The sequence below is a fragment of the Neopsephotus bourkii genome, unplaced genomic scaffold (assembly GCF_033783945.1).
Source record: "Neopsephotus bourkii isolate Nb327-2 ecotype Australia unplaced genomic scaffold, CSIRO-AGI_Nbou_v1 NB_1031, whole genome shotgun sequence".
In the NCBI taxonomy this organism is placed as follows: Eukaryota; Metazoa; Chordata; class Aves; order Psittaciformes; family Psittacidae; genus Neopsephotus; species Neopsephotus bourkii.
The window spans coordinates 366,591-392,812 of NW_026901520.1; the positions used below are offsets into that span (position 1 = coordinate 366,591).

At 58.7% G+C, this 26,222-nt stretch overlaps 4 protein-coding genes across 6 annotated transcripts; 1 reads left to right on the top strand and 3 right to left on the bottom strand.

Annotated features, from left to right (window-relative positions):
- Positions 1-3,118: 3,118 nt before the first annotated feature.
- Positions 3,119-12,041, top strand: PAIP2 (poly(A) binding protein interacting protein 2). Of its 3 annotated transcripts, none has more exons than XM_061360579.1 (4): positions 3,119-3,239; positions 7,263-7,422; positions 9,730-9,909; positions 11,110-12,041. In XM_061360579.1, exons 2-4 carry the CDS (start codon positions 7,285-7,287, stop codon positions 11,173-11,175), a joined length of 384 nt encoding a protein of 127 aa, XP_061216563.1. In that variant the 5' UTR covers positions 3,119-3,239; positions 7,263-7,284; the 3' UTR covers positions 11,176-12,041. The 3 variants fall into 3 exon arrangements, with proteins under 3 accessions (XP_061216563.1, XP_061216565.1, XP_061216564.1); XM_061360581.1 differs by lacking the exon at positions 3,119-3,239 and adding an exon at positions 5,289-5,357; XM_061360580.1 differs by lacking the exon at positions 3,119-3,239 and adding an exon at positions 6,766-6,918.
- A 1,914-nt stretch (positions 12,042-13,955) lies between these two features.
- SLC23A1 (solute carrier family 23 member 1) lies at positions 13,956-18,225 on the bottom strand. The gene is given in 17 exon segments (XM_061360582.1): positions 13,956-14,597; positions 14,703-14,798; positions 14,924-15,067; positions 15,243-15,372; positions 15,448-15,553; positions 15,669-15,816; positions 15,938-16,094; positions 16,199-16,319; positions 16,409-16,590; positions 16,671-16,738; positions 16,818-16,906; positions 16,981-17,138; positions 17,225-17,326; positions 17,494-17,565; positions 18,022-18,062; positions 18,065-18,147; positions 18,149-18,225. Coding segments are annotated over 17 exon segments (2,022 nt in total). The 3' UTR covers positions 13,956-14,349.
- Positions 18,226-18,382: 157 nt separating this feature from the next.
- Positions 18,383-19,593, bottom strand: MZB1 (marginal zone B and B1 cell specific protein). The gene is made up of 4 exons (XM_061360589.1): positions 19,296-19,593; positions 18,931-19,037; positions 18,742-18,846; positions 18,383-18,643 (listed from the first exon to the last, which is right to left on the bottom strand). The coding sequence occupies exons 1-4, from the start codon at positions 19,563-19,565 to the stop codon at positions 18,466-18,468; spliced, it is 660 nt and encodes a 219-aa protein (XP_061216573.1). The 5' UTR covers positions 19,566-19,593; the 3' UTR covers positions 18,383-18,465.
- A 793-nt stretch (positions 19,594-20,386) lies between these two features.
- On the bottom strand, positions 20,387-25,854 carry PROB1 (proline rich basic protein 1). The gene has a single exon (XM_061360583.1). The coding sequence runs from the start codon at positions 25,146-25,148 to the stop codon at positions 20,457-20,459; it is 4,692 nt and encodes a 1,563-aa protein (XP_061216567.1). The 5' UTR covers positions 25,149-25,854; the 3' UTR covers positions 20,387-20,456.
- Between the last annotated feature and the right edge of the window lie 368 nt (positions 25,855-26,222).

The following is a 26,222-nucleotide window of genomic DNA, read 5'->3' on the forward strand; positions in this document are numbered from 1 at the left end:
TAAGCAAATACCTCTAGCAGATACAAGATGGGTTTGTGGAGGTGAAGTCTTGATAACTTGTCTTTCCAGTTCCAACTTCCTGCTGTTGGATCCTCACAGAAAGGGAAGGTGTGATCCCTTTTGTGCAACAGTAAAGTATAACTTAGATATCTCCTACTGCGATGGCAGCAGTTCCCCTGGGGACTCCATAGTGGTGCAGTGCTAATGCACAGCTCGTGGTGCAGATTTTATTCAAATGGCACATCCAAATTAGGGAATCTTACCCTGCAGTGACTCATTCTTGCCCTTTCACAGAGCTAAGTTACTGCTTTGCACGCTGTGCTCATCAGTTGTGCTAAATTCTGTGTGTATTTGTGTGAAATCAATTAAAGGCAATGCAGAGATGCAGTCTTAAAATTCCTCCCCACCTTTCCTATGCCCCTGACGGAGCAGCAGCAGCAGCAGCAGCCCTGGGGTCAGTTGTTTTGACTATGTTGCAGAGGGATGTGCTTGGCCCCCTCATGTTCATGATGATGATGCTTGTCATTCATCTGCCTCCAAGACGCTGCTTAGTTCATCAGCCAAGCAGAGGACTTGACTTCAAAGCAGTCAAGTGCTTGGTAGTCATCCCCCTTTCTAAAGATGGTAGATAAGAATTCCTTTTGAAGATCTCCACCTCCCCCATGCATTTTAAGTTTCCTTACACCATGCAGTTCAGAATAACGCATGGAAATGTGGGGTTTATTTTTAAAGTATCCTTTCCTTAACCACCACCTGCCCTGTAAGCAGCTGTGCAGTTTGTGATCTCGCTCCTCAGCCTGTTGTAGGTGCTAACCTGTGTACCTGTGTAAGTGCTGCGGTTTAAACTGCAGGAGGATGTTACATCATGTCTGGTATCCAAACAAACAATTCCCAGGTGTAGAGGAGTTGGGGCATAGCCCAACTGAAGAGTCAGAATACTCCTCACTCCTACCAGCTCTCAGTTTTGGGTGGTGGCAGGGATGCCTGTTATTTCAGACCCATGATGAGTTGTATGTAAGTCATTACACCTGTATGCGTGCAACATGATGCTTTTACACACCACAAAATAAGTCAAACCAAACCTGCTGCTGCAAGATACCTTTGTAATGAGGAGAGATTTATTTTTACAAGGGCCTGTAGGGACAGGGCAAGGGAAATGGCTTGAACCTGCCAGAGGGGAGACTGAGCTGAGCTCTTAGGCAGAAGCTCTTCCCTGTGAGGGTGCTGAGGCGCTGGCACAGGGTGCCCAGAGAAGCTGTGGCTGCCCCATCCCTGGCAGTGTTCAAGGCCAGGTTGGACACAGGGGCTTGGAGCAAGCTGCTCCAGTGGAAGGGGTCCCTGCCCATGGCAGGGGCTGGAACTGGATGAGCTTTAAGGACCCTTCAACCCAAACCAGTCCGCAGCTCTGTGCCTTGTGCTGATTTCTGATGAAAAGGCATTGGAATAACTCGGTCTTGAGGGCAGATGGGTATGTGCTCTTGCCACAGGCTGCACGCTCTTCAGAACTGCATCTGCTCTGTCCAGGGGTGAGGAGCAGCAGGCCTGGAGTATGAATTAGGTGTTCTGCAATTCAGATGCCACCTTTCATACATGAATTTCAACTTGGAAAAGTGACTGTGGAGGCTGTTGCCTCTGCACTGTATGTGCAGTTCAGCACAGGCACAACAGGACCATAAGTAGAAGGAGAAGCCTCCATTATAAAGCCAGGTATCATGTTGGACTTCATATAAAACAGAATTGGAAATAGCTGTGAACTATGAGTAGTTTTAGCATGGGAGGCTTGATTTTTTTAAGGATGATCTTTGCAGGGTTATTCTAAGGTTGTACTTGGCATGGAGGTAAGCATTTAGTGAGTGCATGACAGGCTGTAGAGGAACCTTGAAGGCCCTGGAAGCAAGTTAGTAATGGTGAGCAATAAAAAGCAGTGTAAGCAGGAGCCTGTCCCCAGAGAACCTGAGAAACCCCAGGCTGTGTGCACCCGGTTCTCCCTTACTGCAAGGGAGGAGGAAGGAAGGAAGGAAGGAAGCGGAGGGCTGAGCCGAGAAGTGTGAATGAGCCCTCTCCTCGCATAGCCCCGCGGCTGCCGGCGGGGCTGCCCACGCTCTCCCGGCACAGGAGCCCTTCCAGGCTGGCAGGTGGTGGAGCGGGGCTGGGCGCTGTGAGCCTCAACAGCCCCCACAGCTCCTCAGCACGGAGGGGGCCGCCGTTACCCCAGGCTGCCGGCCCCTGCACAGCGCAGTCCTCACCTACTGCGCACAGGGGCATGCCCTGCGGTGGGTGGCTCCTGGCAGGGGTTATCCCACAAGTCCATCATCCCGAGGGGGGTTTGAGTCCGGGAGGTTGTGTGGTGCTGCCTAACTCCAGAGCCAGTCAGAGGGGATGGAGCAATGGGCTTTTAACTGCGGTGTTTAACTCCTCTTAAGAGGAGTGGAATAGGTCATACTTAGGCAAAGCATTTGCGAGGATGGGGAGGACATGGCTCTGATCACTGCCGCTGTACAGCGGTTTTAGCAGGTCCTGTCTGAAGGAGTCATTTCCACCTTAACAAAAAAGGTGGGGATGACAAAGGAGAGATTAAAAACTGTTCTTTCAACTCATTTTGTAACTAGGGTTTCAGTATGGTCCTACAAAAGAGCGTCCATTATGTCCCGTTTCCTACTACACGCTGTTTAGAAGTGCGTGAGTCCAGTGCGGACACATCTCGTTAGCGAGGGCCGCGTTTAGCACAAGGTATTCAATCGCCTGTCCCTCGGTGGAGCCCAGGGCTCGGTGCTGTCCCCTCAGGGAGCCTGCAGGAGCCCTCGAGGGAGGGCAGGGCACGATGGGGCAGGTCTCCTCCTGGGTAGCGCGGCCCGCGGCAGTGCCCAGAGGGATCGGGGCCCTCCCCAGCCAGGTGCGGCTGAAAGCGGTTAGCTTTACGGTATCCGCTCGTTCCCGCGCAGCCGGTGCCACAAGATGGAGGCTCGTCCTGCCCACGGGACTGCGCTTCCCGGCGTGCCCCGCGCCGCTGCGCGAAATGGCGGCCGGCCCGGACCACAGTTCCCGGCATTCCCCCTCACCGCTTCCGGGGAGAGGGGCGGTGCCTGTGGGGTCACGCAGGTAGCGGAAGTGACCTCACGTCCGGCGGGCTGCGGCGCTGGGAGCGAGCGGGGCGGCGGGCGCGGAGCGGAGCGAGGAGCAGCGGGGGCGGAGGGGCAGCTCGGAGCGACGGGCGCACCGCGGCCTTCCTCTGCGCGCAGGTGAGGCGGGGCGCGCAGCGCGGGACGCCGCTGCGGCCGCTGTCCCTGCGGGGAGGCGGGGGGAGCCGCCCCCTCCCCCGAGGCGCCGCCGGGTGCACCACCCCCTCCCGTTTCCCCGCGGGAGCGGGGCCTGCGCGGCGGGGCCTCCCCGGGCGCCGTCCTCATTGTCTGCGGCTCCATCCGGGTCCTGCGGGGGGGGGCGGCGCGGGGCCTGCCGGGACCGATCCCCGCCGCGGGGGCGGCCCCAGCGGGCGAACAAAGCGGGCGGGGGTGGGCGGCGCCGGGGGCCCGGAGCTGTGAGGGACGGGGGAACCGGGAGCTGGGGTTCGGAGGTTATAGGGGGATCTGCGGTTCCGAGGTCCTCATCGCCGCTGCAGCGCCGGGAGGGGCAGAGGCCGCTCCGCTTCCGTGGCCGAGACGGTGGCTGCGGAGCCCGGAGCCCGCCGCAGCGAAACGGGTCCGCGATGCCGGAAACCTCGGCACCGAGGAGAGAGCGGGCTCTGCTTTCCCCCGCGCGGTGCAGCCGTGCCCGCCCCGCTCTCCTCGGCGAGAGCTTTGCTCTGGGCTCCTTTGTGCGCCTCGGCGCTGTCGAGCCAGGTTGCTGCTCTCCGTTAACCCCGGTGCGACGCTCCAAAGCGCTTGTATCCGATACCATGGGCACCGTCGCGAAGTTGATTAAGAAATCTGTTTATTATGTGGAGTGTAGTTTGTTTACTTGATAACTGCCACTTGCTAATCTAATTAGATAACAAAAATCGTGGCCGGCGCTGTTGCCTCGCCAGGGCAATTGCTGGTTAATAAACACGTACCACCATCTTCGGCCGGAGTTCAGAGTACTCCCTTGCTTCGAAAACACCTTCGCTTAAACTTAAGCTCTGCGGAGATCTGGGTGTTCCGCTCCATCTCTGTGTTGTTTGGGCGCTTGAAGCAAAGAGCTTCGTGTTTTCCCTCTGTTTTCGTTATCAGGGGCGAGGACCCAGGTTTTGCCTTGTGGAATTAGGTCCCTTAACGTTGTTTTCTGAAGCAGGCAGTGGATAATCTTTTGTGATGAGGGTTTAAATGCAAAATCTTCAATCGCAAAGCTTTGAATTTTGATGAAGGTTGGTGCAGGGCTCTTCATTGCTATCAACGCAGTGAAATTCAGGGAAGTGGGTAAATTAATGGACCTTAATGATGTTCTGGAGTAACGTGTGCCATACTTCATACAGAAAACACTTGGAGATACCTGGAAATCCTGTTATTACAGGGTAGCTAATTTCTGACTTCACTCGGAAGATAAAAGTCCTGGGGTTTATCCATGTGCTTCCTGCGTCACCCCCACTCCCCAACAAAATGCCTGAATAATTTGGGGCAGGATCTCAAAACCCATCAATGTGGCAGAATTCTCTGTAGTTTCTGTTCCTTAGCGCTGTTAATGTTCTGTTTCCTGCTCTAGTGTAAGGAGCTTTGAGATCCCTTGCTTTCCACCTACTCACAGATGGAAAATATCTTATTTTTGTTCACAACCCAGTGGAGCCTGTCGCTGTGGCTCATTTTCTGCAGCAGCTGCCTTAGATTGTGCCTTTTTGCAACACCAAAGTGGTGTTGATGTCTCCTCCTCAGAATTGCCTGTAGCTCATGACTAAAAAGCCTGCATCTGGTGAAATGAGACTAGTCTTGTCCTTACAAATGAGCACAGAAAGCCAGCTGGTTTGTATCTGGAAAGGGTGAAATGGGGAGATCTGGTTATTGTTTTATTTCTTTCTATTTGTGGTATTGCAACTTGCAGAAAATGAATTTACAAGGAGTGCTGTGAGTACAGGACTGGCCTGGGGCTTCCTTAACTGTCCATGCAGAAGTGTTCTGTTGACTTGTTTTCCTGTGGGAAAACATTAGCAGATTTAGGGCTTCATCAGATAAACTTGAGATGCTCAGCTTGAGCCCGGGATCTTTCTTGAAGATAATCATCCCCATCGTCTTTGGGCACTCATGGAAAAACTTGTTTCAGTCCAAACGTGGAACACTGAACTTCTTCCTCCCTCCTAAAGTGAATAGCTCATGTTCTGTGGGAACACTTAAGAAATTGGAAACCCAGCCCATGATTCAATAAATGAACCTTTCAAGCTTTTGCACAAACAAGTAGATTGTGATTTTTTTATATTACTTATTATTTTTACCGTTATGGACTTGCCTGGGTGCAGTCTTCTCTGTACAGAAGTTGCCTGGAATGTGGCCTGAGTACCTTACACTGCTACTGCAGTTGTTCACCTTAGTGTGAATCTTTATGTGCACAAAGCCTGGTGAATTGTCAGTACCAGGATTCACTCCACAAGTGAAAATGCTGACTTTGCCAGCTAAAAAAAGGAAGAATTTAGGTATTTGAGACTCTGAGGTCTTTTATTCCTTCTAGTGCAGCCTGTTTGTTAGCTTGTGAGCAGCTGAAGGTGCTTAAAGCAGTTTCAAGCTTGACTTAGGGTGTTGAGTGCAGTGCCTTTTCCTGTCTGATGTTAAATGCTGCCAGTAAGCCTTCGCAAGTTTGTTTTGAAAGAACATCAAAAAGAACCTGTTTTCTCTTGCTAGAATACCCGGGTTCTGGTCTCATTTGTTGTACTTCCTAAGGGAGCTCCAGTAACTTCCGTGCTTGGGTTTGCCTTTGATTTAAAAACCTTGAATAGAACAAGCCAGGCAAGTCCCTTTATCTTTGTCTTTTTCTTAACGGATGACTTGGATGTGGCAGGGTTTTGACCTGGGATTATCAAGAAGACATTCTGAACCAAAACTTGCATTAATTCCGTCGATAAAAGGAGCAAATGAAATACAAAGACAAAGCAGGAGCTTCTGTGTGATAAGCCCTTGTACCCTAATCACAATGGAGGCTGTACTTTGATACCCTCTTCTCCAACTAATTTTTTCATATGCAGGCAATGGGCTAAAATGTTGATTTGAGAATAAAATAAACCTATTTTCTCTGCCTGCTGCATCACACCATTGCAAATTGTTAGCACTAGAAGAACATTCAAGTTTGATTTGGGTTTTTTTTTTTTTAGCTCATTGCCTCATACATGCTTTGTATAATGTTTAACACTGCCAGTATTGGTAGCTAGAACTACTCAGCTTTTCCAGTATTGATACCTGTAGCTAAACACGGTGCAGGAAGAGCAGCAGCCTTGCCTCATAAGATGAGGTTTTCAGTTAAGACATGCTCTGTGAGGAGCAGACTTTGGTCTCTCTGCTCAGAGTTACAAGCGTCACCCAGACCGACAGAGAAAGGCTGCAGCACCCTCCTTGTGACGAGGGTTCAGCCCAAATTTAGGCTCTGTCCTGCTTTTGACTGGGGTTAGGTGGAACAAGACACACTTGCCAACTGTACCTTCATTCCTGGAGCTTGGGACGCTGCCGTATCACGTAGCATTGACACACACAAGTGCTGAGTGCTCTCCAGGCGTGACTCAACCTGTGCTAATGAAGTGGGAGGAGAGGGGAGCACGCACTGGCTTCCCGTGCATTATGATGTCTGCTTTACCTGAAGTTTCCTAGGCAGTAGGATATCCTGTAATAGAATTTGGGTGGGCTAAAAGCCATGCTGAGTTTCCCTTAGCATGGGTATCCTTGGGAATTCCCCTGAAGCGCTGCTCACTGCCTCTGAACCAGTACAGGCACTGGGCACAATTCCTCTCCAATGGAGTTTGTTGAAACTCAGGTAGGAGCTTTGAAAGTGTTTTGGAAAGCAAGTTTTCCTTTTTGTGTCTTAGTGTTGCCTTAAATATGTTCCTACTGGCAAGCACGCATGCTTTCTGTCCCTTTTAATTGGCCTTGCTGCTTGGCATTTGCTGATTTGACCAGCTTTAATTTGGGGAAATTAATTAGTCACTCTGCATACAATGGAAACGGTGTTTCTGATGCTTCTGTTGCAGTGAGCAGAGCCCTGCTGCAGCCACTGCAGGGCTACCCAGAGCCTTCACATCCATGCACAGCCTTCCCTTGTGCAGAGTGGAGTGGTGAGTGCATCTGCACCTCTGTAATTACTGCGTTTCTTAATTGCAGGCATTGACTCAAAGACGCAGCCATGAAAGATCCGAGTCGCAGCAGCACCAGCCCGAGCATCATGAGCGAAGATGTGATCATAAATGGTCATTCTCATGAAGATGACAATCCCTTTGCGGAGTACATGTGGATGGAGAATGAGGAGGAATTCAACAGGCAGGCAAGTCACTTCCTTCTCTAAATGTGTTGTGATATGCTTTACCCTTCTCTAGCTGAAGGGAAAGGTGCTGTGGCTTAGCAACCGGGGTCAAAGACTGACAGTCCTTTAGAGATGGGGTTTTTAAGTGAGCTTGGTGAAGAACCCTGTGGAACAGACAGATCTCAGCTTCCCTGGCAATATGAATTTTCTGTAATCTTGGTGGGAAATATGAGAAGTATGCATCCAGTAATTCCCTGCTGCTGCAGGAGGGAGGGAAACAACGTTGACGGAGTTTATTGGCACTTTGGAAGGGATGGGTCTAGGTAGGCTGCTGGCCTGCAGAGGTTTTATGTGTGCAGACATGCTGTAGTTCTGAACTGGATATGTCCCAGCGCCTCCCTGCCTCTCCCAAGGCTGCTGTTCCAAAGGGAGTCAGTAGACATAGCTGTTGGGTGATAGTCCTGGTCATTGCTTAATGCTGAAGTCTTACAGCTTGCCTTCGCAACCAGATTGGAAGGAAGCCTGAAACTTCATCTCTCACCTTGCATCTGGACAGTTTCCCTCTGGAGGAGGAACAGTCTCTTCCCACTTCCCCCTTTACAATCAAAGCGTGATCTTTGTACTTGCATAGCTGCTTTCTTTGCACAGTTTGGCTGTGCTGAAGTCTGAGTGGCTGAAATGGGATGTCTGCTGCTCTCTAGGGTGCCAGCAGGGCACAAAGCTAATCTGAAATTCAGGTTGCTCACCAGATGTAAATTCTTTCATGCATAAAGAGCCAGGATGCTCTCCATGCTGTTTCCCATTGGGTGGCTGTTTCCTCCTGGGCACTGTACTGCAGTTGGAATAGGGAATGTGTAGCTCTTGAGGAAGCAGCTGAGCGTTGTGCCATGAATAAACAGAGTAGAGGGAAGGTGGGAGCGTGGGGGAAGACTGGTTGTATTCAGGCAGGCAAACACCGCATGGCAGCCCAGTTGTGCAGCAGTAGGCAAATCTCGGTGGGAACCTGAACAAGTTAAACTTGAGCTGGAAAATCTAAACAGGCAGTCTTAATTTCAAGGCATTTAGGGAACTAAATGTTATTTAAGGCTTCTGGAACTGCTGCTGGAGGCACCTGTAAGTGTACAACCACGTAACAACCGGTGCCAGGCAGCCCCTGCTGTAACACTGGCTTGTGGCTGTGTGCCTACCACTGCCTTCTGCCCAGCGCAGGATGGGCACAGTGCCTCAAGGAGTGTTGATGGGAGACTCCTGTCCTTGCTGGAGTGCTCTGTTGAGGAAACCACAAAGTCATGGCTTCATGCAGGGTTTGAATTGTGTGACAGTGGCTTAGAGCATATGGTGATGAGTCCATGTTCCCCAAGCTGTGTATCTGGAGCACCACGTGAGCTGGTGAGCGTGTTTGTCCCAGGCACAGGGGACCTACATATTGCAGCAATCCTCAACTCTGGTTTTCATTTTCTGGTTTGGTATCTGTGGTACGTAACTGAATTTCCACTTCAGGGTCAAGTATGTGTTTAATTTCAGAGTGAAGGATAGATAGGAAAGCTTGTTTGAGCTTCCATTGAGTGAACTTTGAAATACATGCTGAATAATTTTTCCATTCTGGCAAGTCATTCACACCAGCTTCTATTTCCCTGCTTAAGTACTGCAATGCAGGACATGGAAAACTTGTTGGGATGAACTCCCTCCAAAGCTTGTTTACTGAACAACCAAGCAAAACTTTCCTTTAGTCTTTGCAACATGTGGCAGTTCTGCATCAGTTGATTTGCCCTGCTTAGAGCACAGCAGGTCAGCATTCTTAACAACCACTAAGATCATGCGGAGTTCTGTAGGAGAACTGTGTTGGGTGAACACATAACCTAAAGCCAAGGAAATGCTGCTTGTTCCCTGTGCCAAGGCACAGGCAGTGGTTATTTTTCCCCAAGAGTCTTGGAGGACGCTTTCCTAGGGAGTGTGCCTGGCTGCATGTGTTGTTCCCTGTTCCCTTCCTCATTCTCGCAATGAGTTGAGTCCAGGCTACTTTGTACGTCTGAAATTTTCTCTTGGAACCAATATTTTCCTTCTCCTTGAGCTTGTAACAAGCAGCAAATGGAACAGCTGGGGTGTTCTCCTGCCATTCCCTTTATCTGCAGTCCAAGTTCCTGGGACAAAGCACTTTCCTACATTAAAAAACCCGAGCTGATTGCCTCCCTGCAGCACGAACATGGTGCTCTGCTGCAAGTCCTGGTGCATAGCTAGAAAGCAAGCCAGCTGGGTGCACAGACCTTGGAATGAAGACCCAAGCTCTTGAGAAGTTTGTTGATGAAGCAGTTTCTTCTCATTGTATAGATCGAAGAGGAGTTGTGGGAAGAAGAATTTATTGAGCGCTGCTTCCAGGAGATGCTGGAAGAAGAGGAGGAGCACGAATGGTTTATTCCAGCCCGTGATCTCCCACAAACAATGGATCAAATCCAGGACCAGTTCAATGACCTTGTTATCAGTGACAGCTCATCACTGGAGGATCTGGTGGTAAATTGGTTTCTCATCATATTTCTTAAGCTTGACATCTCTTTGGCCAAGGCTGGTTTTTATGGGTGATAATGGCAGGGCAAAATCCTTTACACGTAAGTCAGAGACTCTTAAACTGTACCTGGCTCTGGTGGAGGGGGAATGTGGAACAGTTGGGCAAGGGATGTTCCCCCAAGTGATGTGACCTCCTCAGTGGTTTTCTTCATAACCACATGGGGCCTTTCCTAGCCCACGGAATAAACTCAGGTGGGTTTGGGGATGCAGAGTGTGTTGAGAGAAAAAAAGGCAGTGTGTGAAGCGCGAACGCTGAAGTGCCATTTGGTGGCAAGACTGCAAAGGTTTAACTGAGCATCTGTCACCAGTTATGTGTGGGGTAGGAATGAGCTGTGTTCTGGTTTGGATTGTGCAAACCATAGCAGATCCCTTTTGTAGAGACTCTAGGGAAGGGAAAGGCAACCCCACTGATTATTTCCCTCGTTCTTACTGTGTGACTTGTCAGAGCTTAACTGATAGGAAGGGGCACCCATACCTATTTTCCCTAACATAATACACGGGTGCTGGTACAGAGTACAAAAAACACTGTCAGGTCCTACTTCTCCCAAGCTTAAGTAGCTGCAGGCAGCAGTTTTGGAACACAAAAGCCTAACCCTCCGTTTCCTCATGATAAAGAACTCAGTTTGAGGATGCTGCCTGCCTATAACTGCAGGACATTGCAGAGCAGCAGCTTGCCAAGTATCAGGACAAGGGTAGTCACAGGCATGGAAATGTAGAAAATCAATACAGTGCTCATATACATTAAATTCCCAGAAACGGATGAAGTTCCTGGAACAAGTCTCCTCTTGCTTAAATAAGCAAGATCTGAAAACCTCATGGCATGGTTTAGCAGCTCGCCTTCAGAAAAAGCTTTTTCAGCAGTAAGCCAAGTAGCTGCATTTGATGCATGCCTGTGGTTTCCTTGTTTCTCGTTCCCTGGGCCTTCATCTGACTGAAACATCCAGGTGGTGCTAAGGAAGGGTGGATAATTGGGCTACTAGCACAGGGAAGTGTGCTCTTTTAGTGATCAGAGAGGCTCTTGATAGATGCAAAACCCCCAGCACATGCCTGTTACTCTAAACCCATAAACTGTTCCTAATGCTGTCAGCTTAAAAATGGAGGATGAGAATAATGATTCAACTAGACTTCTGTTTTTCCCTTCCTCAGGTCAAGAGTAATCTGAATCCAAACGCAAAGGAGTTTGTTCCTGGTGTGAAGTACTTAAATATTTGAGTAGACTGGGCCCTCTCTTGGTGGATGTAGCACAATTTCCACACTGTGAAGCCAGTATTAGAAGATTTAATTGTAAAAGCTCTCTCTTCTTGTCACTGTGTTACACTTATGCATTGCCAAAGTTTTGTTAGTCTTGCATGCTCAATAAAAGTGCTGAGACTGTTATTAAGTAAATCTGTCAAAAGTTTAATGGAAACATAATTGGGCCCTGGCTCTCTGGAAGGAGGCAGTGAGGTAAGAAGCACCAGTCAAGTTGAGACAAAGTACCACGATTATAAAACCTTCTGCAGACTCTGTCTTTCTAAACCAGGACTTGGAATTTGCCATGGATGGTCTGTGTTAACTGGTGCTAGCTCGCACCTGATAATGCCTTAACTTCGGGACAAAAAGCAAGCAAGGATATCTGATTGTTATGCAAACAGGCTAACTTTCCTTGGAAATGCTGTTACTAATGTTAATTTCTCCCCTTAAAGAAACCCTCATGCTCCTTTTCAGCAGCATGAGCTGTAACCGAAACCGTGCAGACCTGTGCAGAGTCCTAGATCTCAGCTACTGAGCTAACACCGGAGGGGCTGGAAGGAGGAATCCCCTGCGCTTCGCAGTATGTGATCATGTTAGAAACGCTCCAACTTCCCCATTATGTTCAAGGAGCTGTGAGTTTCATCACAATTTCTTCCAAGAACCCAGATAAATACATAGCACTGCCTATGTAACTTTTAGCATATGACTTTATTAGAGCTGGGTTTAACCAAGCCGAGCCTAGCATTAGTGATTTGAGTGGTGCTTTGCCCTTGCTTTGTTTAATCATCACTACACGATAGTCTACAGCACAACAACTTATTTTGTTTTGTTTTTGTTTTTTTCTTTTAATAAAGCTAGAACAGTTTTGGCTTCTTAAACTTCATACTGGGGTAGGTTAAGCTGCCATACGTGTTCAGTGTGAATAGTGTTTAAGTTGAAAATATTGTAAAAAAATTATATTTTTTCAAAAATATTTAAAAAAATAAAATAAGAGTAGAACTGACGTGGTGGCTGTTTCGTGAATGTGCTGCTGGCAGCGTGCAGGGCCGAGGGAGGGTGTGCTGCTGGTACACTTCCCTTAGGGCTCTCGGTAAGGTGATAGCCCAGCATACTCATGTGAGCTTGGATTCTTTCCCCCTGCCTGCCTGGGCAGATTTTCCTTCCTTCTCACTGCTGCTAATCCTGGTGCAGCTCCAGTGCTGCTGGCAGCATGGGCACCCCTCGCTGACAGCAGGCAGCACCCTATAAAGGGGGTGTCAGAGTGGGGCTGCTGGAGCTGGGGTGCTCCCCAGCCTTACTCTGTGAATGGGGGGGTTGTGGGTGAGCTGATCCCCCCCTTGCTTTATAACTTTACCCAGCCTTGCTCTTAATATCTTCTATTTTGTCTTTAAGCTCCAGTTAAACCAAATGAAATCGCACAGTGCTGAAGGATGTGCAGGAGTGGTGCCTTTATGCAGGGGTTACCCACATTACTCTGTTGGTCTTCATATAGTCCCAGACTGGGTTGTGTTGTGAGGGACCTTCAAGCTCATCCAGTCCCAACCCCTGCCACAGGCAGGGACCCCTTCCACTGGAGCAGCTTGCTCCAAGCCCCTGTGTCCAACCTGGCCTTGAACACTGCCAGGGATGGGGCAGCCACAGCTTCTCTGGGCACCCTGTGCCAGCGCCTCAGTACCCTCACAGGGAAGAGCTTCTGCCTAAGAGCTCAGCTCAGTCTCCCCTCTGGCAGGTTCAAGCCATTCCCCTTGGCCTGTCCCTACAGGCCCTTGTCCAGAGCCCCTCTCCAGGTTTCCTGTCCAACCCTCTTAGAGGAACTCAGCCAAACCAACTCTTATTTTGCTGTTGCTCCTCAGAATGTTCATCACAGTTATCCTGGCTCCTTACTGAGCAGTACTTTCCCCTTTCCTAACCTGAGATCTGGCCCTAGCAAAGCAACAATCCTCTTCTGGTGTCTCACCGGCTTGGCTACGGTTCAGACTCGTACATCTGAAGACAGAAGGTCAGGAAGCAGCCATGTGCTGCCTTATTTTTAGCTGGAGTGGGAGTGTGAGCAGCGAACCCCTGCACGCTGCTTGGCAGGAGCCTCCTGCGCGAGTTTCGGCCGGGTGCGGTTGCCTGGGGGTGATTGGCACCTGAATGCTGCCGTTGTGAAAGGGCGCAGCACAGTTCCCGTGCTGTTTTCCCTGCTGTATCTCAGCAGGCTGTACCAGCAGCACCTTTATCGGAGGTGAGCTCCCAGGCCGGCCGGTGGGCTGGGGTTCGTGACTGAACCAGAGCTGACAGCGCCACGGTGGGTGCTGTGGCTGGTGTTGAACAGGGCTGGGGCTTTCTCCTGCTCCAGCCCCAGCAGGTGGGCAGGATGCTGGGAGAGGGCAGAGCTGCCCAAAGAGGTGTTGCACGCTGTCACATCAAGCTCCGCAGCAGCACGGGGACAGCAGCAGAGAGTGAGGGCTCTTCCATGCTGTGCCTGTGGGAGGTGTGAGCAGCTGTGTTTGCATCACTTGGGGGTTTGGGTGGGGTTTTCCCCCTCTTCACTTACTAAACTGTCCTGGTTTCGTTCCCTGACGGGTCTGACAAGGGCTCGTGCTCAACCACCCCCACTGCACTGGGGCTGGGGCAGAAGCCTCCTGACCGTGGGGCTGGGTGAAACCCAGTGTGTGTCCATGTCGGACAGCCCAGGCAGGAGCATGGAAAACTGCTGATGCCTTTGCAGTGCAAGAAGGGTGGGGGCGATGGTGCAGGATGCAGCAGACACTGGGAGGGCTTCAATCTTACTTTATTACTTTCAATGCATGATCTTGAAGTCAGCCTCTTACACTGGTGTGGATGCTGCACCCCACACAGAGCCCGCTCCAGCCGCCGGGTAGCCCTGCCGAAGCCAAGGGCACAGCGTGACAGTCCATGGCTCTGATGGTGTCTGATGAGCTTCACACTGAATGGGCTCCACCAGCCAAAGCTTGGTGGAGCGGTGACCCAGGGGCCATGGTCCCCAGCCCGGCACTCGGGAGCTTGGGCTGTCCCCAAAGGGCAGCTTGGAGTTTCCCTAATGCTGCATTGGAGAAGAGCACCGGAAGCCTCGGCTTTGGTGCCCCAACAGCACCCATGGAGCTCGGCTCAGCTTCTCCGGCACTGGGGCACGAGCCCTCCCCTCGCTCACACCTTGGTGCACACCGAGACCCCATCAGCCGCCTCCTGCACGTCTGTGGCCGCCGCGCCGCCGCCCCTCACCCGGGCCTTGAACCCGGTGAACAGGGGGCAGATGGGAACCCGCCGGAGCCACCAGCTGCGCCGCAGGGCTCCCATCCCGCAGGGGAAGTCGTAGCTCCGGAGGCTGGCGCGGGAGGTGCTGTCCGAGTGCGCGCCCGCCTTCCACTGCACCAGCCCTCGCTCCTCCTGCGTCCCTGCGGCAGCCGGCACCGGGTCAGACCCCTCGCCCTGTGAGCCCCTCCTGTAGCTCCGAACCAGCCCCCCCAGTTACTCCTCGCGGCCCCGTGTGCTCCCATTACCCGGGATGGTGTTGTCCAGGACGAAGGCAATGAGCCCCCCGACAAACATCTCCGTCGTCAGCAGCACCGTCAGGATCTGGTCCAGCTCGGGGACACCTGCGGGAGCGCGGGGGCTGAGCCAGGCCGTGCTGCGGGGAGCCGGGTTCACCTCATTAATCCATGGATCTGCCCTCCTCGCTCCCCACGCCCGCAGCACGGGGCTCTCTGCGGTGGGCAGGTACCTGTGTTAATGGCCTTGGGGTGGGAATCCAGGTAGTTCGGCAGCGTCAGCCCGAAGAACATGGCGAAGCCCAGCACGAAGAGGTTGCGGGAGGAGTTCATGTCGACGAACTGCAGGTTGGAGAGGCCGACGGCCGTGATCATGCCTGCCGGGGAGACAGGGCTGTGCTGGAGGTGCCCACGGTGCTGCTGGTGCCAGCCAGGAGCCGGCATCGGGGTGCGCTGGTGGCTCAAAGCCCACCCGGCATCCCCCGGGCTCCCCAGGGAAAGGGCCGCGGGGTGCCGGTGCAGCGCGGTGGGTGTGAGGGGTGGCGAGGATACCGAACAAGGTGCAGAACATCCCCCCGAGGACGGGGTCGGGCAGGGAGGCGAAGAGCGCCGTGAACTTCCCGATGGTGCCCAGCAGGAGCATGATCCCAGCCCCGTACTGGATCACCCTCCTGCTCCCCACCTGCACGGAGACAGGCAGCGGGTGATGGTGCCCATGTCCCCCCCCCCGAGTGGGACCTGGCCCAGGCCCCGGTACCTTTGTGATGCCCAGGACACCAATGTTGGGGCTGGAGGAGGTGGAGCCGTTGCCGGTGCCCAGCAGCCCCGCGATGATGCAGGAGATGCCTTCAGTGAAAATGCCCCTGGGAACAACACCAACGGGCTGGTCCCCATCGCTGCCGCCCTGCAGCATCCCTGCCCGCTCCCACAGGGATCCATGGCACGAGCGGGGTACCAGTGTGGGGGCAGCTGCTGTACCTGTTGATGGCATGCACGGGGGGCGGGGGGGCTCCTGCCAGCCGGGCACAGGAGTAGTAGTCCCCAATGGACTCGATGATGCCCGCCAGTGTGGCACTGAACATGCCCAGCACCGCCGCCGAGGTCACCGTGGGCAGACCCCACTGGCCTGCGGGGAGCAGAGCGCAATGCCAGGGTCCCAACACCCCTGGTGCTCCCCAGCCCAACTGATGCTGCATCCCTCAGGGTGAAGGGGCGTTGAAGGGACCCCGCGCCTGCCTGGCACTCACAGGGGTAGGGCACCCGAAACCAGGGTGCCACAGACAGGATCTCCCCCCTTGCATCCGTCCTGGCCTTGTATCCGTACGCCTCGGGCTCGCTGGGGAAGACGCCGGTGCGAGTCAGCACGTAGCAGAGCAGCCACACCACCATGATGGCCATGATGATCTGCAGGGGCACGGAGCGGGCACACCCCCTGCATTGCCCGTGTGTAGCAATAGGGGGGGTTTGGGGGATGCTCCAGGACCGGGCGGCTCCCGGCCAGTCCCTACCGGGAACATCTTGAAGATCTGGATGCGGAGCAGCACGAAGCCCCTGCCGCGCCGGTAGCCGGGCAGGCAGATGGAGACGTGCCGCAGGTACTGCGCGAACAGCACGATCAGGAAGATGGTCCTGGGGGGAACAGAGACGAGGGAGGCCCCTCGTACCCCGGGCATCCTCCTGGCCCCCGACCCCTTTGTCCCCCCATCCCCGTGCCGTACAGCGCGGCGATGCCCCAGTGGGAGCCGGCCCGCTCGCCGGCCGCCTGGAACACGGAGAGCCCGATGAGGGACACGGTGGGAGTGACGGTCAGCGGCCCGATGTAGCTGAGCAGCGCCCCGGGCAGCCCCAGCAGCCCGATGGCCACCTCCACCAGGCTGGACACGATGATGGCTCCCTGGATCTGCAGGGAGGGCAGGCAGGGGTCAGGCGCTGCGGGGCGCTGCGGGGTCCCGGGGCGGGGGGGGCCGGGCCGGGCCGTACCTCTCGCATGCGGGGCTGCCAGATGTGGGATGTGTTGAGCGGCAGCACCCAGTTGCCATAGATCTGCTCTGGGGATGGAGGGGGATGAGGTGGTCCCTGGATGGGGGGGGCAGTGGCTGGACCCCCCCTGCTCCCCTCTGCCCTCACCTTCAGGAGGGCAGCGCCACTTCTCCAGGGCCAGGATGGACTTGGCTGGGACGAGGAAGGCCAGAGCGCTCGCCTGGAAGAGAGGCAGCCTGGGGGGGACAGGGGATGCTGTGCCCATGGCCTGCGGAGCAGCAGTGGGTCCGCCCCGGCGCCACGGCTCTACCTGATGCCCACGGTGGTCTGGATGAGGGTGGTGAGGCCGACGCAGGTGAAGATGGTGCCGATGAGGTAGCTGACGGTGAGCTGGTCCTTGCCCACGCACAGGCTCTCAGCCAGCAGGAAGGGGACAGCGATGGTGCCGCTGAAGCAGGTCAGGTAGTGCTGGGGGGGGCCGGGGGGTAAGGGGGGCTCAGCGGGGCTGGGGTGGGAGCAGGGGCCCATGGGGGCTGCCCCCTTCCCGGCTGTACCTGGAAGCCGAGCAGGATGCAGAGGTACCAGGGGGGCACATCCTCGATCTTGTAGAGCATGTCCACCTCCGGCCGGGGGGGCCTGGCACCCTCCTTGGGCTCCTGGCGTGTGGGGACTTGGCTCAGCCCCAGCTCGCCACAGGGACCCCGCAGTGTCCCCAGGGGTGGCACAGGGACCCCCTGCGCCCTCAGGGATAGGGGGGGGTCCCGCTCCCGGTGTGCACCCACTGGTGCAGTGCAGGAGGGTTCGGGGGTGCCCCTGTACTCACCCTGCCTGCGCCAGGCGGCTCCTTCCCAGGGGGGCAAGGGAGGCCGGTGGGGGTGGGAGCCAGGCTCCCATTCTGGCAGTGAGGGCGAGGAGCAGCCGGGTCAGTGTTGTCCCGGGTGTCCCATGGGAACGGGGCTCTGCCCTGGGGACACGAGGGCCACGGCTCCGCACGTGCGGCGGCTCCGATCCCCAAACCCACCGGTCCCTGCGTGCTGGTTTGTCCCCAGGGGTGCTTAGAGGGGGTCCCCCTGCCCCTGGGGGCCTGGACCACGCTGCCAGCGAGGGTGGCACAGCCAGTCCCAGCCGCAGCATCCCCGCGTGTCTGCTTGGTCCCAGGCCCCACCGCAGCCCCCAGGCTCACCCCATCCTTTGCCTTTTGCTGGGCGTCACAGCCCTGAGCTGGCCGCCACTGGGGGCTCCAGTCCCTCCCATCACCCACCTCCCTCCCTGCTGCCTGGGACACGGCTGAGGAGGGGACAGGGACGGGGACGGGGATGGGGATGGGGATGGTGTCAGAGGCTGCGTTCACCTGGGGCTGAGCCAGGTCTCCCGAGCGCGTCCCCATCGCTCCGGTGATGCGGCCCCCGCGGCGATGTCACCGCACGGGGGTTTTATGGCCATGGGAAGGACTTTAGTCACCAGCCGGGCCGTGGCACGGGGTGGCAGGCAGCGAGGCCACCATTGGCTGCGGGTTGTGAAACCGGGGAGTGCTGCCTGGGGCCGGATCAGCCATTAACTCCTTTAATCGGGGCTGGCACGGCGGCGGTCAAGCATCAGAGCCCGGAGCTGGCCCCGCTGGGGGGGGGCCCGGACGCTGGGTGTCGGCGGCATCACCGCGGCAGCGCCGGGCACGGGGGGACGCGGTGACACCGGCGATGGATGGGGAGCTCCCTCCTCCCGGCGCGGCGGCTCCCGCTGGGGACGAAGTCGGTTCCGAAGGTCGCCGGGGCATTAAGCATTAACCGCAGCGGGGCTACAGCTCGTTCTGCGGCGCCTTGGGGGGGGCCGCCCCCCCGGCCTTGCCGCCGGCGCAGGGCCCCTTGTCCCCGTGGCACAGCAGCTCCCGCAGCGCGGCCGGGCCCCGCCGGTGCGCCCCATAGACCTGCGCCTCGCCCCGCTGCCCCACGGCGCCGTGGCACATCTTGGACAGCCTGCGGGGAGCCACGTGTGGGGCACAGCGCACCCCCCGCCATGGTGGGGAGGGGACAGTGCCCGGCACCCCCCACTGCCAACACCCCCTCCCCCTTACCTGCCCGGCCAGGGGCCCCCCGTCACCATCACACTCATGGGCTCCTGCACTGGCAGCCCCGGCCCCGCCAGACGCTTCTCCCCATCCAGCTCCTGCACCCCATAGCTGCGGGGAGAGGCAGGGGGTGGTGAGACCCCATCTCTGGGACACCCCATCCCCAGGGACGCCCCATAGGGACACCCCGCTCACCTCTCCCAGCCCTGCGAGCAGCTCCTCTCCAGCACCTCCATGTAGTCGGACTCGCTCAGCACCTTCTTGCCCACCTTCCCCTCTGCCCTGCTCAGCTGCTCCTCAATCTGGGGTGAAAAAGGGCAGAAATGGGCCAGTAACGGAGGCAGCCTCCATCATGACCCTGCACCCCAGTGGGCACAGGTCTGCATCCTCTTCCTTGAGGCCCAGCAGTGGAAGCGCTCTTGCATGGGGATGCAGGGTCCATGAGCAAGGGAGCTCGCTGGCCCCAAAGGGCTGTTCTGGGGTCCAGCAGCACCTCCGCAGCCAGAGCATCCCCGCGGGGCTCTCGCTCCCGGAGCCGGGCCCCATCTCCCGGTGCCCACCTGGAAGGCGATGGCACGGCAGGCGTCGCAGCGCAGGGACTCGGGCATGTGGGGCGAGAGCCGCTCCTCGGCGCTGAGCCGCGGTGCAGGGATGGAGCGGGACGGGGCGCCGGGGGGGTCCCCGCACATCCCCTCCCCTCCAGCCCCTGTCAGCAGGCTCAGGAGCAGCCCCAGCAGCGCCGGCTGCATCCTCTGCGGTGCGATGGGGCCGGGGGGCAGCGCGGGGCCGATATAACCCCGGGCACTGATGCGTGCCTGAGGCACCTGCATCCGGCTGACGTGGCCATCCCCGCGGTGTCGGGGCGGGGTGCATGGGGTGTCCCTGGCCCCTCTCAGGGAGGGGTTTGGTGTGATTCAATCCGGGCCTGTGCCCGGACACAAACCCTCCCTGGGTTGGTTTCATCCTACCCGGAATGGGGATGGGGTTGGGGCTTGGGGCTCAGGGATGGGGCTTGGGGGTCAAGGCTGGTTTTGGGGCTCAGGGATGGGGTCTGAGCTCAGGTCTGGGGGTTCAGGAGTGAGGCTTGGGGGTCAGGGTTTGGTGTTCAAGGCTGGGTCTCAGGGATGAGATGTGAGGTTCAGGACTGAGCTTTGGTGCTGAGTTTGGGGTTCAAGGAGTGGGGACTCAGATCAGAGGTGTGAGGTTCAGGGTTGGGGTCTGGGGTTCAAGGGCTGGGTTCAGGGCTTACTGATGATCACAGAACCCCCGCCTGCTCCCCTTGGACACTCTGGGACAGATGGACATGGAGGGACTGCAGTGCCCGAGTCCTTCACCCCCCAAAGTGCCAGCGGGAGCCCCTGACCCCCTTTACAGACCACACAAAGACAGGGTGAAGATGGAACATTTAATGGTGTCTCAGCATCTTCGCTGCTGTTCCAGGGTGTCTGTGCTGCAGCCGTGGCCATTCAAGCAGCCCAGGTCTTCCTTGGGACGGGACCAGCAACACTGGGAAAGCAGGGGCCATGCATCTGGTCCCTTTGCAGACCCCCGGGGCTGCCACATGCTCACATTGGGAAATGCTTTCCCTCCCCATTCCCATGCAGCCCATTGAGGTCCAGCCAGTGCAAATTCCTGCTCAGCTCCTCAGCAGCTCTCTCCCATGCTGGGGATGATGCTTACGCTGGGGTTAAAGCCCGGCCATTCACATCCATCGAGGACCATCACATCCGGAGCAGTGGTCCCTGCTCAGGCCTTGCAGGGCTGCTGCGGGCAGGGGGCTGGCTGGGCCCGGGGCTGGCCCGCATCCCCGTGGGGATGTAGTACAGGCTCTCCAGGTACCCGCAGTCGGGACCCCCGGCAGCGGGCGGCCCCTCGCCCTTGGGGGCAGAGCTGAAGGTCCCAGAGAAGCTGGGGGTGTCAGCGGCCGGCGGGTCAGGGTGCACTGGAGATGGGGCAGAGGGTGCCGGGGGTACCGGGAGCCCCTGGAAGCCACTGTAGGGCACATAGGGTGGGCCATAGACCCCCGGGGGCATGACCAGGGGGTTGTAAGGAGCTTGGTAGAGCCCGGCGTGTGACGCCACTGGTGGGACGAGCACCTCCAGGTACTGCCCGGTCTCGGGGTCGTACAGGGTTTTCAGCTGGGGCTGCCGCGGGGGCTCCATGTAGTAGCATTTCCCACTGTCGGGATCCACGAGCATCCTCCGGTGTGTGGGCAGGGGGGGAGCAAAGGGCTTGGTGGAGCTTGGTGTGTTCTTACTGCTTGGAGAGGCACCATCAGTGCTCCTTAGGAAGGGGGGAGCATCCTCGAGGCGAGGCTGAGGCTGGGCTGAGGGCACCGGGTGCTCTGCAGCCACCAGGCCTTGGGGGGGCCGGGGCAGGGGGGGCTCGGTGCTGGGTTTGCTCCAGGGCACGTCCCCACCGGGCAGGGGAGACACACCGGCCCCCAGTGGGGCACTGGCTGGGTTGGGGCCCAGCGGGGATCCAAAGAATGAGCTGGCCATGCTGGGGACTGGTGGGTGCCCAAAGGAAGTGGGGACTGGGCTGGTGCCCAAGGGGGACCCAAAGGATGTGCTGGATTGACTGGAGACCAAGGGGCTCTCAAAAGAAGCACTGGCTGAGTTAGGGACCAGGGGGGTCCCAGAGGATGTGCCGGATCGACTGGGGACCAATGGGGTGCCAAAGAATGTGTTGGCTGAGTTAGGGACCAAGGGGGGCCCAAAGGATGTGCTGGATGGATTGGGGATCAAAGGGGTCCCAAAGGATACACTTGATGGATTAGGGACCAAAGGGGTCCCAAATGATGCACTGCACAGGCTGGGGACCAAAGGGCTCCCAAAGGATGCACTGCCACTGGCTGGGTAGGGGATCACGGGGGTCCCAAAAGACTTGTTGGTAGGGTTGGAGACCAAGGGAGTCCCATACGATACGCTGGCCAGGCTGGAGGCTGATGGGTAGCCAAAGGGTGAGTTGGTCATGCTGGGGACTGTGGCAGTCCCAAAAGATGTGCTGGCTGGCTTGGGAACAAAGGGGGACCCAAAGGGTGCACTGGCAAGGTTGGGGACTGCAGGGGTCCCAAAGGGTGCAGTGATTGGGTTGGGGACTGCAGGGGTCCCAAAGGGTGCAGTGATTGGGTTGGGGACTGCAGGGGTCCCAAAGGGTGCACTGGTTGGGTTGGGGACTGCAGGGGTCCCAAAGGGTGCAGTGATTGGGTTGGAGGCTGCAGGGGTCCCAAAGGGTGCAGTGATGGGGTTGGAGGCTGCAGGGATCCCAAAGGGTGCAGTGATGGGGTTGGAGGCTGCAGGGGTCCCAAAGGGTGCAGTGATTGGGTTGGGGACTGCAGGGGTCCCAAAGGGTGCACTGGTTGGGTTGGGGAGTGCAGGGGTCCCAAAGGGTGCAGTGATGGGGTTGGAGGCTGCAGGGGTCCCAAAGGGTGCAGTGATGGGGTTGGGTGTGGTGGTTGGAGGTGCAGGGGTCCCAAAGGGTGCAGTGATTGGGTTGGGGACTGCAGGGGTCCCAAAGGGTGCACTGGTTGGGTTGGGGAGTGCAGGGGTCCCAAAGGGTGCACTGGTTGGGTTGGAGGCTGCAGGGGTCCCAAAGGGTGCACTGGTTGGGTTGGAGGCTGCAGGGGTCCCAAAGGGTGCAGTGATGGGGTTGGAGGCTGCAGGGGTCCCAAAGGGTGCAGTGGCGGCGCTGGGGAGTGCAGGGCTCCCAAAGGAGCCGCTGGCCGCGCTGGGGACCAGGGGCAGCGCTGGCCCCGGAGCCGGTTTCGGGGCTTTCTCAGGAATTGCCAAGTAGTTGGAGCTCTCGGCCGGGGCAGCGGCAGGGGCCGGCTCGGGGGCTGCCGGCCACGTCGGGCGCTCCCAGGGGTCCCTCCGCTCCGGCAGCCGGGCAGAGGCAGCCTCAGCGCCCTCCCCACCCCGGAACGGGGCGACGGGGCCGGAGCCACCCGCGGAGCCGCCGCTGCCCCCCGACACCAGCGGGGCCTGGGCCCGGTGCTGCCCCTGCTCTCTTGCAGGCGGCTCTGGCGCGGTTCTCGCTGCCGCCTTCCCCGGCCGCGGGTGCGCGGTGCTGCCAGGCCCCGCTCCGGGATGGGGGTCACCGCCGTGGCCGTGGCCGTGTCCTTCCGCGGGGCTCGGGGCCGGCGGCGGGAGCAGGACGGTCTTCTCCGTGCGCAGCACCGCGCTGCTCTGCGCCGGGAGCCCTGCCCCGGAGCGCGGCCCCACCAGCACGTGGAGGTGGGTCTCCATGTGGGGCACCCCCTCGGCCGTCGCTGCCCGCGGCGGGACCCGGAGCTCGCTGCGCTCCCGGCGCGGGGGGGACGCCGGAGGCCCCTCCGCTGCAGCCGAGCCCCGCCGTGTGGCCTGGACCCTGGTGATGTGCACGGGGGAGCGGCGCGGCGGGGGGGAGCGGCTGCCCCGGTTACACAGCGGGGCTGGCTCTGCCGGCACCTCCTCGTGTCCCGGCCGCGGCGCGGGCTCCCGGCGGCACACCGAGCTGCAGTGGATCACCAGCGGGGCGGCCGCGGCCGGCTCCGCGCTGCTCGCCGGGGCCGTGGTGCCGCGGGATGCACCGGCGGTCCCGAAGCAGAGGCTGTAGCTGCTCTTCACCAGCTTGCGCACGTCGCGGGGCTGCGGGATGCGCCCCTTCCCCTTCTCCTCCGGCTTGGGGGGCACGGGCGGCGGGGACCGCCGTGCCGGGGGGCTGGGGGGCTGGCGCGGCGCCGCCGGGGGCTTCTCCTCGTGTCGGTTCTGCGGCACCAGCCTCACGTCCTGCGCCCGCGAGGTGAAGGTGCGGCGCGGAGGCACAGCAGGGAAGGGGTCGGGCTCGGCGGGCAGGGTCTGCGGGTGGCCGGGGCAGATGGCTCGCTGCCTCAAGCTGGGCCACGGCTTCGGAGCTCTCCCAAACCTCGGGGCGACATCCAGCACCTTCCCCACCCCAGGCTGCGCTTCGAACAAGGCACGGGCTTGCCGGTAGCGGATCCTCTCCGGCGGCGGCTGCTCGGTGGTGCCGGGCAGCCAGTGGCCCTCCATCACCTCCTGGTACTTGATCCTCTCGTTGAGCTCGTTGAAGGTCTTCTTCAGCTTGCAGACGTTCTCCCTGGTCGCCTTGCTCAGAACCACCCCCTTGGCGGGGTGGGTGGTGGCGGCGTTCCCCACGGCCACCGGTGCCACCGGCATCCCGCCACCCCGCAAGTCCTCCGCTGAGAAGCTGCAGTCGGAGCGGGATAAGGAGCTGGACTTGCCCTCCAGACCATCACCCAGCAGGTCGGTGCCGGCGGAGGATGGCCCCGAAGAGGTCGAGCTGCCCCGCAGCCCCTTCTGCTCCATCTTGATCCTCTGCTCGTACTGCATTTTCTTGGCGAGGACGTTCTTCACCAGGCAAGAGGCCGCCCTGGTCTTGCTGGTGTCGGCATCCAGGGAAGCCGTCTTCATGAACTGCTTGTAGTTGAGCCTAAAGTCCTCACCGATGGCTCTGCCCTTGCTGGGGGGCTCCTTCCTGGCAGGGGGCACGGGCTGCGGGGCCGGGGCATCCCCCCGGGGGACAAAACCCGTTTCCTTCCTTTCCTTCCTCTTCAGCAGGATCTGCCGCTTCGGGACAGTCCTCTTCTTGCCATGGCCCTTCCTGGCCTCACCGCTCTCCAGCTCCACATCCACGCACTCGAACTGTTCCTTTCCCAGCAAGCCCAGCAGCTCCCCGTCCATGCCTGCGGGGAAGGGCCAGCACACCCTGCCATGGAGAGGTGCCGCGGTGCCCCGGGGCTCGCCGCCAGCCATCGGCCACCTCCGCGGCCGCCCGCCGTCCTCCGACAGTGAGTTGGAGAGGCTGGAGGAGGTGTGGGAGCTGCACATGTCGAGCCGGGCGCCGGGGGGACCGGAGATGCTCCGGAAAGCCCTGGCCGTGAGCGCCCGCACCTCGCCGTCCACCTCATCCGAATCGCTGGGCCCCTCGCCGAGCATCCCCCTGGGCAGAGCCAGCTCCCCGCTGCTGGTGGCGGTGGCGGCGGTGACAGCCTGCCGGTCCCCACCGAGGGGACCCATCCTGCCGCCCTGCCCCGGCGCTGGGCTATTCTTAGCCGCGTTGGACAGCTGAGCCTGCCGCGGGCGTGCGAGGGGGCCGGGCGGCGGGGGGACGCTGGGGGCAGCCCTGGGGGGGGTCCCCCCCTCCTCGTCCAGGAACTCCAGGCAGTCCTTGAAGGTCTCCGTCCCGTCGGAGCACAGGGCAGAGTGGTAGGACGACACGGAGGAGCCCGACATGCTCTTGGCGAGGTCGTCGCGGGGGAGGCCGGCGAGGTGGCCCTCCTCCTCCTCCGACACGGAGCGCCGGCCGTCCCCGCTGCTGCGGCCGCCCTCGCCGTCGGTGCCGGGCAGCTCGGCGCGGGACAGCAGCACCGGGTCCCTCTTCCCGCGGGGCATCATGGCAGGGGTGTCCCCGAGGGGCGCCGGCCGGTGCCGGGGGACCCCTCCCGGGTGCTGGGGACGCTGTGCCGGGGACGCCGGCTCGACCTTCTGGCTGCCTCGCCCTCACGGCGGCTGGACCCGGCGCAGCACCGAGCAGCCCCTTGATCACATGGACATCTGCAAGCGCCAGCCCGGGCCGGCGATGCCAAGCGCATTGCAGGGATGCCACCGCCACCCCCGGCCTCAGGGGGCTGCCGGGGGGCTGCCAGCACCGTCCCCTGCCCCACACCCGCGCCGCTGATCCCCAAAGCCACAGGTGAGGTGTCAGAGCACCCCGCACCCCATAGGGGTACCCGGATGGGTGCCCCCGACTGCAGCAGGAGCTGGGGGACCCGCAGACTACGCCAGGCTTGTCCCATCCCCCGCAGGGCACAGCCGCAGCCCCAGGCTGCTGCTACATCCCCATCACGGCTCTTTCCCCAGGGCCTCACTGCAGTGGTCTCAGCCCGGGGGCCTCCCGCAAACCCCACCCTGCCCCAAGCAGCAGCTCCCCCATAATTAGTCCCAAGCAGGCAGGAGCCAACTCAAGGCTTCGTGTCAAAGCAGGCACTGAGCACCTCTGGGACTCACAGGAGCCGAAGGATGCACAGGTAGGACTTGCCTGTTTGGGGACACTCAGAGCAGGCTGCCGGGTGCCTGGCATGGCACAAGGGTCCCTGCAGCGTGCCGCCGCTGGAGCCCGGTCCTGGCTTTGGAGGGGGATTTTCACTGCCCAGCAGCAGCAGCAGGTGCTCGCCGGCACTGCCAGACCCGGAGCAACCCGATGCCCAAGCCCTCCGGGTTCAGCAGGGACTAAATTTAAACTGTAGCAGGGAGGAAGGCTCCCATGGTAGCCGGTGTGGTGCTTAACCCTTTGCTGCCCAGCAGGGCTGCGCTTGCAGGTGGCATTTGTGCCCATCGGGAGGGGAGGGGACCTGCCTATGGGCAGCACTTGCCAACACAGTATCCTTGTGCGGGTGGCCTCAGTCCCTACAGCCTGGCGCTGCAGGGACCCAGTGGGATGTGGCTGCCAGCACAGGAGCCCCCTGC